Raw genomic sequence first — 11842 nt, forward strand, 5'->3', positions numbered from 1 at the left:
CAGAGTTGGAAAACAACTACCCATAACCCATAGTGGGAAAACAGGCTGCCTATGTATGGTTCTCAATCAGAGACAATGATCGACAGCTGCCTCTGATTGGGAACCATACCAGGCCAAACACAGAAATACAAAACCTAGAATACACAACATAGAATGCCCACCCCAATTCACGCCCCTGACCAAACTAAAACAGAGACACAAAAAAGGAACTAAGGTCAGGACGTGACACGAAGAGGACGCCCACTTGCTAATTTTACTTTTCCATTTAACATACTTCTTTCTGTATGATATATTATAGTTGAATTACATTTTAGAGTACCTGAGGATTAAATAGAAACGTATTTAGACTTGTTTTAACAAAGTTTAGCGGTAGCTTTTCGGATTCCTTTCTCTGCATATTGAACGAGTGGATTACTCAAATCGATGGCACCAACAAAACTGACTTTTTGGGATATAAAGAAGGATTTTATCTAAAAAAACGACCATGCATGTTGTAGCTGGGACCCTTGGGATTGCAAATCAGAGGAAGATTTTCAAAAAGTAAGTGAATATTTAATTGCTATTTGTCATTTTACGAAGCCTGTGCTGGTTGAAAAATATTTTGATGTGGGGTGCCGTCCTCAAACAATCGCATGGCATGCTTTCGCTGTAAAGCCTATTGTAAAACGGACAATGCAGTTAGATTAACAATAATTTAAGCTTTTAACCGATATAAGACACTTCTATATACCTAGATGTTTGATATCCATAATTTCTATGATTATTTATTTGAATTCCGCGCCCTCCAATTTCACCGGAAGTTGTCGACAGGTGTCCCACTGGCGCCTATCCCAGAGTTAAAGAAAGATTTTCTCTTCAAAATATCCAAATGACATGAGTTTAACCGGTTTTAAGGAAATAGAAAATGACCCAAAATGTTTCTGATAAGATAACAGTGTGGCTTGGATGCATATTTTATGCGGTTGAAATACTATCAGATTGTATGATGCTGATAAAGATAACACCTCTACAGACGGTCCTTATCTGCAACAAATACATTTGGTGTATCATTTTACTGCAAGAAATGCTTAATTCAGCAGGAGTTAATATTAAGGATATGTGAGAGGTTATAGACCTACATTCAGATTCCAGATTGCAGTTTCCATTCAACCCATCTGAACAGTAGGCTACAGTTGCCTTGAAGTGTCATAGTCCTATTTGATATGCCAGTCCTGAATTTGTATAGAGCCTCACACTTCACAATCATCACACATAGTATTCACTGCTATCATCCTCTTTTACCACTTCAATAAATCTTTCTTAAACACTGTTTTCCTGGCCATTCCTTATCTTTATTTTCAACTCTGCATTTCACAGCTTTTCTCTTATTGAATTAAACTTAAACATTGTCCTTAATTTTTCCTCCCATTCGCAAAAGCATTTGGTGACTGGCGTGGAAGCTATTTTCCGTGCATTGAGATAGACACTAAAGCTTAGGGTTACACAGTAATACCAGTGTAAACATTTTTACCAGCATGTCCCATGTGCAACCAGAGGAAAAAAAACTCTAGACCAGCTTTACTCCACACACAGAGATGCATAAAAAGCTCTCCCTCGCCCTCCATTTGGCAAATCTGACCATAATTCTATACTCCTGATTCCAGCTTACAAGCAAAACTAAAGCAGGGAGGACCAGTGACTCACTCAATACGGAAGTGGTCAGATGATGCGGATGCTATGCTACAGGACTGTTTCGCTAGCACAAATATGTTCCGGGGTTCATCCAATGGCATTGAGGAGAATATCACCTTATTTTTTGAGCAGTGTAGAATGTGACTGAAAACCGTTGATAGATGTAGCTGGTAAATTTGCTCTGGCTATCTACTCCAATTTCAGAGCACTCTCGTCTGAGTGTGACAGAGCGCAGAATAACTGACACATTTACGAACGCTCAACACCCATTGAACATGGCTGGTGTCAGTAAACGTTGGCAAAAAACATAAATTGTTGCCAGAAGCACAGTTGCAGTCACCAACGCTCTGGATAACAGCTTAACCAGCCCCACTAGGGCGAGTAAAATGGTCAGTGAGCTGTGTTTGGAAATAGCTAGCAGTTAGCTGGGGTGCTTGACTGCTGTTGTTAGTACAGAACGCTCGGATCAACCCTTAAAGAGATGGGTGGGGCTAAAGCTTAAGAAAGTGTGAACGATGCTGAATGGGTGAAGACAAAGAAGGGCTCTCCAGTAGGTAGCACAACATTCAAAGGCCATTTTCCATGTTTATCAACTTTCAAAGCAGAATTAATTTCCCATTATTCCTCAAATGTAGTGTATGACATACCATTTTGTAGCTCTATGTCTCTGCTTTTATCCAATGTACAAAAACATAATTTCAAATTTAGCTAATAAGACCAAATAAAGGCAGTCGTTCACATACATACCATTGGAGTGAAGTCTATTATGGAAAATTATGAACATAGTTTTTTTTCCAGGTACATACTTTGATATTGTCTTTTCAGTTCAATGTATATTGCTTTGACGTCTGAGTTTTCCTTTACAAACTTCCCACATACTGTTTTCTGTCTGTATGGTTGATGCACCCAGAAAATAATGAGTTTCTATGCATGCAAGACATAAGAAGGGGATCCCGAGTGGCGCAGCTGTCCAAGGCACTGTATTTCAGTGCTAGATGTTTCACTACAGACCCTGGTTCGATCCCAGGCTGTATCACACCCAACGTGAATGGGAGTCCCATAGGGCAGCATTGTAAATAAGAATTTGTTCGTAACTGACTTGATTAGTTAAGGTTGAAAAAACGGTGATCTTTGTATGTAGTGTTTGAAATTGTATATGTTTTTGATAAATTCATGTAAATAAACCTTTCCATATGCAATAGCAAGAATGGAGTCATTATTGCAGAGATTGCGGTCACCTTACTATTTTGTAAAACATACAGTACAGGCTCTTGAAACCTCTATGGAAAATCATGACGATAACATGAACACAACCTGTGTTTTGAGGCATAAACGAAACTAACTTTATGGTGGTAGGATCCTGGATATTATACCAATAACAAACAAGGCATGGGTCAGCAAACACCATCTTCTTCCATCAGTGTGGAGCAAGTAGGTGTGATGATATACACAAAGACAGAAGGGGCGGGGGTTGGTGGAGGTAGAATGTGTCTTTCTCCACACTAGCTCACATTCCTCCCTCGTTTGGGTTCTGACAGGAGCAGCTCTACTGCCGTCGTTCCTCCCTCCTGTCTGTTGTCTTTGCACACACAGAGGCAGCCATGAATTACAGGACAGTAGTAATGTACATGGAGATTGGCTGCTTTGTGGTCTGTGTGAGTGGATGGATCCTGGTCTGCTCTACAATGCCCACTGAGATATGGACCTGGTCTGAGGTGGAAAGCATCGTTCTGACCAGTTCAAACTACTTCTCCAACCTCTGGAAGGATTGCGTTTCTGATTCAACTGGAGTATCCGATTGCAAGGGTATCCCATCGATGTTCGGACTCAACTGTAAGTGAAGAATTCAAGTGGGTGAAGGAGTCTTTTAAAAATTTATAACAGCATGTCAAAATAATAAAAAACCTGCAGTAGGTTCTTCGAGAGACAAGAGGAAACGGTACCGAGGTACCATAAGGCTGTGGAACAATGGATGAGGTATTGTGCAGAAGTGAATTTAAACTATCATGACCAAACCATGACCTCCTTCCTCCTCCTCCTGGACAGGGGATATCCATATGTGCCGGGCTCTGATCATCATCTCTATTATTTTGGGATTCTTCGGGGCCATTCTGGTCCTAGTCGGAATGAAGTGCACTAAGATAGGAGGATCTGAGGTTGCAAACGCAAGAGTGACTTTTGCTGGAGGGATGAACTATCTTGTGTCTGGTAAACATTTGTCTTTTTCTTGATGTTCATGTGGTTATTCTGATTGTTGGATTCCTGGGTGAAGTCTAACAGTTGAGTTGTCTTGTTCCAGGGTTGTGTTCCATGATTGCATTCTCTTATTATGGAAACAAAATAAGAGCGGAATTTCAGGATCCCAATTTCAGGGCACAAAAGTGAGTAACATTTATCAATTCTAATGTAGATAAAATGCTTAAAAAGGGGTTTAGATTTTGTATTCAGTAATATATGAAAATATTTCACAATTATTATGGTATAAGGGGTGGTAAGGTGTTTACAGTGAAAATGCATGGGACAACTTCATGTCTCATTTTGACAGATTTGAAATCGGAGTAGCTGTGTACATTGGCTGGGGAGGCTCCACCCTACTGGTCATTGGAGGGCTCATTTGCAGTGTCTTTGCTGGGAAGGAAGCATGTCAATCAAGGTGTGTTTTTTTCTATGCATTTCATATAAGAAATCACATGCTCTAGATTTCAATTAATGTACATAATAAATGGAATCTAATGATGATTCGATCTCCAATCCAACCTTTCACAGCTCAAAGAATAAACAGATGCCTGTCTACAAGCTCCCTGATGCCGACGTGGCACCTCCAGCTAAACAGACGTACAGACCGGTGTCAACAGCACTCACAGAGGGGGGAGAGAGCAGGGAGTCCAAGACCAGCAGAGTCAGCAGTGAGACTAGGAGAAGTGGGAGCAGTAGCAAGACACTCTCCAGTTTGAACGTGTATGTGTGACCTGCTCAAGTAGCCTACAGTTTGACATAATAAGCTATTCTGTATTCACTCCATATTGCTGTGTAAAGCCTTAAACTGTGAGGGACTGTGAATGAATGGTTAGTGAAGTTGCAATTTAATAATAGCTCCATAGCTTATAAGTTTGACAATTGTGTACTTACATTTTTTTTATCCATTGTTTGCTTTGTATTGTCCTGCATTTTATTTGTGAATAAAAGATCACAAACAAATGATCATGTTTTTAGTCATGAAACCCTACCTAACCTAAATACTACCTAACCTCATACTTGATTTCCATTGCACCCCCATATCAATCGATTAACTTTAATCAATCATCATCAGTTTAGGGTACAGCAGAGGCAAATATTGAATTTGTGATATAGACTTTAATTCACAATGAAATAGAACTGTGACTGAGCTACAGTTGTGCACTTTGCACAGCCTCTGGCCCTCATTGAATGACACGCAGCTGCTGCTTACTTTTTCTGCTGCCATGACTCGACTCTTGGGGGGGGATTCAACAAATGGTCCAATCAGAGTGACCCACAACTGGTGTGCCAAATATATATATATTTTTTAAACTATTTGTGGATTGGTCAATGACGTGAATGGGCAAAAGCTGTGAAGGAGGATCGTCCTTCTCAAATTGAACAGTAATCTGTGCCGCTTGGTCATATAGTCAACAAGGAAGCATGGTGCATCGTCCATAAAATATACAGTACCAGTCATAAGTTGGGCCACACCTACTCATTCAAGGGCTTTTTCTTTAATAGTGAAGAATAATAGAAAGGATCAAATCCAAACTATGAAATAACACATATGGAATCATGTAGCAACCAAAAATGTGTGAAACAAATCAAAATATATCTTAAATTTGAGATTCTTCAAAGTAGCCACATTTTGCCTTGATGACAGCTTTGCACACTCTTGGCATTCTCTCAACAGACTTAATGAGGTAGTCACCTGGAAGGCTTTTCCAACAGTCTTGAAGGATTTCCCACATATGCTTAGCACTTGCTGGCTGCTTTTCCTTCACACTGTGGTACAACTTATCCCAAACCATCTCAATTGGGTTGAGGTCAGGTGATTGTGGAGGCCAGGTAATCTGATGCAACACTCAATCATTCTCATTCTTGGTCAAATAGCCCTTACACAACCTGGAGGTGTGTTTGGGGTCATTGTCCTGTTGAGAAATAAATTATAGTCCCCCTAAGCACAAACCAGATGGGATGGTGTATTGCTGCAGAATGCTGTTGAAGCCATGCTGGTCAAGTGTGCCTTGAATTCTAAATACATTACAGACAGTGTCACCAGCAAAGCACTGCCACACCATCACACCTCCTCCTCCATGCTTCATGGTGGGAACCACACATGCGGAGATCCATTCACCTACTCTGCATCTCACAAAGACCAAAGGACAGATTTCCACCGGTCTAATGTCCATTGCTCGTGTTTCTTGGCCCAAGCAAGTATCTCCTTCTTATTGGTGTCCTTTAGTAGTTGTTTCTTTGCGGCAATTCGACCATGAATGCCTAATTCACGTAGTTTCCCCTGAACAGGAAGTAACCCAGGAAGTACTCGTGCTAAGGTCTATTCAACGACCAATTGGAATCCGTGCTTCAAGATTGTTTTGTTTTTACCTCAGTAAGGCAATCAAACAGGTAAAACGTCAGTACAGAGACTAAGTGGAGTCGCAATTCAATGGCTCAGACACGAGATGTATGTGGCAGGGTATATAGACAATCACGGATTACAAAGGGAAAACCAGTCACGTCGCGGACACCAACGTCTTGCTCCCGGACAAGCTAAACAACTTCTTTGCCCGCCTTGAGGATACCACAGTGCCATCGATGCAGCCAACTACCAAGGAATGTGGGCTCTCGTTCTCCGTGGCCAAAGTGAGTAATACAAGGTTTCGGGCCCAGAGGAGCGTCCTCAGAGCATGCACAGACCAGCTGGCTGGAATGTTTACAGACATATTAAATCTCTCCCTATCCCAGTCTGCTATCCCCACTTGCTTCAAAATGTCCACCATTGTTCCTGTTCCCAAGAAAGCAAAGGTAACTGAACTAAATGACTATCGCCCCATAGCACTCACTTCTGTCATCATGAAGTGCTTTGAGAGGCTAGTTAAGGATCATATCAACTCAACTCTACCTTACCTGACACCCTCGAACCACTTCAATTTGCTTACAGCCCGAATAGATCCACAGACGATACAATTGTCATCACACTGCACATTGCCCTATCCCATCTGGACAAGAGGAATACCTATGTAAGAATGCTGTTCATTGTCTATAGCTCAGCATTCAACACCATATTACCATCCAAGCTCCTCATCAAGCTTGGGGCCCTGGGTCTGAACCCCGCCCTGTCCAACTGGGTCCTGGACTTCCTGATGGGCAGCCCCCAGGCGGTGAAGGTAGAAAACAACACCTCTACTTCAGAGATCCTCAACACAAGGGCCACACAATGTGTGTTCTCAGCCCTCTCCTGTACTCCCTGTTCACCCATGACCGAGTGACCATGCACACCTCCAATACAATCATCAAGTTTGAGGATGACACTACAATGGTAGGCTTGATTATCAACAATGACGAGATAGCCTACAGGAAGGAGGTGAGGAACCTGGTGGAGTGGTGAAAAACAGCTTCTATCTCAAAGCCATCAGACTGTTAAACAGCCATCACTTGCCGGCTACCAACCCGTAACTCAACTCTGCACATTAGAGCCTGCTGCCCTATATACAGTTGAAGTCGGAAGTTTTTCACAATTCCTGACATTTAATGCTATTAAACATTCCCTGTCTTAGGATCACCACTTTATTTTAAGAATGTGAAATGCCAGCATAATAGTAGAGAGAATGATTTATTTCAGATTTTATTTATTTCATCACATTCCCAATGGGTCAGAAGTTTACATACACTCAATTAGTATTTGGTAGCATTGCCTTTAAATTGTTTAACTTGGGTCAAACATTTCGGGTAGCCTTCCACAAGCTTCCCACAATACGTTGGGTGAATTTTGGCCCAATTGTTCTGACAGAGCTGATGTAACTGAATCAGGTTTTTAGGCCTTCATGCTCGCACACGCTTTTTCAGTTCTGCCCACACATGTTCTATAAGATTGAGGTCAGGGCATTGTGATGGCCACTCCAATACTTTGATTTTGCCACAACTTTGGAAGTATGCTTGGGGTCATTGTCCATTTGGAAGACCCAAGATGTCAGATGTCTTGAGACGTTGCTTCAATATATCCACATAATCCTCCTCCCTCATGATACCATCTATTTTGTGAAGTGCACCAGTCTCTCCTGCAGCAAAGCACCCCCACAACATGATGCTGCCACCCCCATGCTTCATGGTTGGGATGGTGTTCTTCGTCTTGCAAGCCTCCCCCTTTTTCCTCCAAACATAACGATGGTCATTATGGCCAAAGTTCTATTATTGTTTCATCAGACCAGAGTACATTTCTCTAAAAAGTACGATCTTTGTCCCCATGTGCAGTTGCAAACCGTAGTCTGGCAATTTTATGGCGGTTTTGGAGCAGTGTCTTCTTCCTTGCTGATTGGCCTTTCAGGTTATGTCGATATAGGACTCGTTTTCCTGTGGATATAGATACTTTTGTACCTGTTTCCAACAGCATCTTCACAAGGTCCTTTGCTGTTGTTCTGGGATTGATTTGCGCTTTTCTCACCAAAGTACATTAATCTCTAGGAGACAGAACACGTCTCCTTCCTGAGTGGTATGACTGCTGCGTGGTCCCATGGTGTTTATACTTGCGTTCTATTGTTTGTACAGACGAATGTGGTACCTTCAGGCGTTTGGAAATTGCTCCCAAGGATGAACCAGACTAGTGGAGGTCTACAATTTTTTGGCTGATTTCTTTTGATTTTCCCATGATGTCAAGCAAAGAGGCACTGAGTTTGAAGGTCGGCCTTGAAATACATCCACAGGTACCCCCACAGGTACCCCTCCAATTGACTCAAATTATGTCAGAAGCTTCTAAAGCCATGACATCATTTTCTGGAATTTTCCAAGCTGTTTTTAAAGGCACAGTCAACTTAGTGTATGTCAACTTCTGACCCACTGGAATTGTGATGCAGTAAATTATAAGTGAAATACTCTGTCTGCAAATAATTTTTGGAAAAGTTACTTGAGTCATGCACAAAGTAGATGTCCTAACCTACTTGCCAAAACTATAGTTTGTTAACATGAAATTTGTGGAGTGGTTGAAAATCAAGTTTTAATGACTCCAACCTAAGTGTTTGTAAACTGCCAACTTCAACTTTACATGGACATGGAATCACCAGTCACTTTAATAATGGAACACTAGTCACTTTAATAATGGAACACTGGTCACTTTAATAATGGAACACTAGTCACTTTAATAATGGAACACTAGTCACTTTAATAATGGAACACTAGTCACTTTAATAATGGAACACTAGTCACTTTAATAATGGAACACTAGTCACTTTAATAATGGAACACTAGTCACTTTAATAATGGAACACTAGTCACTTTAATAATGGAACACTAGTCACTTTAATAATGTTTACATACTACTTTACAAATTTCATATGTATATACTGTATTCTATTCTACTGTATTTTAGTCAACACCGACATTGCTCGTCCTAATATTTTATATTTCTTTATTCCATTATTATACTTTTAGATTTGTGTGTGTTGCACTGTTGGAGCTAGGAACACAAATATGTTGCTACACCCGCAATAACATCAGCTAAGTATGTGTATGGACCAATCACATCAGCTAAATATGTGTATGGACCAATCACATCAGCTAAATATGTGTATGGACCAATCACATCAGCTAAATATGTGTATGTGACCAATGACATCTGACTTGATTTGATTTGATGTTGAGATTTGTCTGTTGAACTCTGTGAAGCATTTTTTTGGGCTGCAATCTGAGGTGCAGTTTATTGATGATTTCTGAGACTGGTAACTCTAATGAACGTATCCTCTGCAGCAGAGGTAACTCTGGATCTTCTTTTCTTGTGGCGGTCCTCATGAGGAACAATTTCATCATAGCGCTTGATGAATTTTGCAACTGCACTTGAAGAAACTTTCAAAGTTCTTGAAATGTTCCGCATTGACTGACCTTCATGTCTTAAAGTAATGATGGAATGTCATTTCTCTTTGCTTATTTGAGATGTTCTTACCATAATACGGACTCGGTCTTCTTCTGTATACCAACCCTACCTTGTCACAACAAGTCTGATTGGCTCAAATGCATTATTAAGAAGGAAAGAAATTCCACAAATGTACTTTTAACAAGGCACACCTGTTAATTGTAATGCATTCCAGATGACTACCTCATGAGCTGGTTGAGATAATGCCAAGATGTGAGCAAGACAAAGGAGCTGATCTTGGACTACAGGAAAAGGCTGGGCCGAACTGGCCCCATTAACATTGACGGGGCTGTAGTGGAGCGGGTCGAGAGTTTTAAGTTCAAACTATCATGGTCCAAACACACCAAGACAGTGCTGAATAGGGCATGCCACACATTTTCCCCCTCGGGAGACTGAAAAGATTTGGCATGGGTCCCAAGATCCTCAAAAAGTTAATTGAGAGCATCCTGACCAGTTGCATCACAGCCTGGTATGGCAACTGCTTGGCATCTGACCTGACCTGTACGGCGCTACAGAGGGCAGTGCGTACAGCTCAGTGCATCACTGGGGCCAAGCTTCCTGCCATCCAGGGCCTATATAATAGGCGTTGTCAGAGGAAAGCCCCCAAAAATTGTCAGTCACCCAAGTCATAGAGTATTTTCTCTGCTACCGCATGGCAAGCGCCAGGTCTAGGACCAAAAGGCTCCTTAACAGCTTTCACCCCCAAGCCATAAGACTGCTGAACAATTCATTAAATGGCCACCCAACTATTTACATTGACCCCCCCCCGCTTCATTTGTTTTGTACACTGCTGCTACTCGCTATTTATTATGTATGTCATTTCACCCCTACCTACATGCACAAATAACCTCGACTAACCTGTACCCCCGCACATTGACTCGGTACCGGTACCCCCTGTATATAGCCTCGTTATTGTTACTTAATTGTGTTACTTTTTATTACTTTTTAATATTTTCTTAACTCTTCTTGAACTGTTGGTTAAAGGCTTGTAAAGAAGATTTTCACAGTAAGGTCTACACTTGTTGTATTAGGCGCATGTGACAAATAAAGTTTGATTTGATTTGATTTGAGTGTGCAAAGCTGTCCTCAATGCAAAGAGTGGCTACTTCGAAGAATCACTTCATTTCTCAGAACAAGAATAGACTAATGAGTTTCAGACAGAAGTTCTTTGTTTCTGGCCATTTTGAGCCTGTAATGGAACCCACAAATGTTGATGCTCCAGATACTCAACTAGTCTAAAGAAGGACAGTTTTATTGCTTCTTAAATCAGAACGAAAAGCTGTGCTAACATAATTGCAAAAGGGTTTTCTAATGATCAATTAGCCTTTTAAAATGATAAACTTGGATTAGTTAACTTGCCATTGGAACACAAGAGTGATGGTTGCTGATAATGGGCCTGTGTACACCTATGTAGATATTCCATAAAAAATCTGCAGTTTCCAGCTACAATAGTAATTTACAACAATTAACAATGTCTACACGGTATTTCTGATCGATATGATGTTATTTTAAAGGACAAAAAATGAGCTTTTCTTTCAAAAACAAGGAGATTTCTAAGTGACCCCAAACTCTTTAACGGTACTGTACATCTAGCTGGTTTTTCTATGCATCGGCAAGACAGAACCGCAGCGTCAGGTAGCTCAAGGGGGAGGTTTGTGTCTCTTTGTTAACAGCAGCTGGTGCACAATCTCTAATATTAAGGTGGTCTTGAGGTTCTGCTTGCATCAGTTAGAATACCTCATGATAAGCTTTAGACAATACTATTTACCAAGAGTTTTCATCTATATTTTTTCGTAGCTGTCTATTTACCAACACAAAATTATGCTGGCACTAAGACCACACTCAATGAGCTGTACAGGGCCATAAATAAACAAGCAAACGCTCACCCAGAGGCGACACTCCTAGTGGACAGTGATTTTAATGCAGGGAAAGTGAAATCCATCTTCAGTCATTTCTACCAGCTTGTCACCTGTGCAAGTCACCTGAGGGGAAAAAACGTTACATCACCCTTACTCCACACACAGAAACAGATACAGAGTTATCTTT

At 41.0% G+C, this 11842-nt stretch overlaps 1 protein-coding gene across 1 annotated transcript; it reads left to right on the forward strand.

The window, feature by feature from the left end:
* The first annotated feature begins 3165 nt into the window (after nucleotides 1-3165).
* Nucleotides 3166-4869, forward strand: LOC112234464 (claudin-10). The gene is made up of 5 exons (XM_024402612.2): nucleotides 3166-3504; nucleotides 3718-3879; nucleotides 3971-4052; nucleotides 4217-4324; nucleotides 4438-4869. The coding sequence occupies exons 1-5, from the start codon at nucleotides 3273-3275 to the stop codon at nucleotides 4637-4639; spliced, it is 786 nt and encodes a 261-aa protein (XP_024258380.1). The 5' UTR covers nucleotides 3166-3272; the 3' UTR covers nucleotides 4640-4869.
* The last annotated feature ends 6973 nt before the right edge of the window (nucleotides 4870-11842 follow it).

Source organism: Oncorhynchus tshawytscha, linkage group LG26 (assembly GCF_018296145.1).
Source record: "Oncorhynchus tshawytscha isolate Ot180627B linkage group LG26, Otsh_v2.0, whole genome shotgun sequence".
Taxonomy (NCBI): Eukaryota; Metazoa; Chordata; class Actinopteri; order Salmoniformes; family Salmonidae; genus Oncorhynchus; species Oncorhynchus tshawytscha.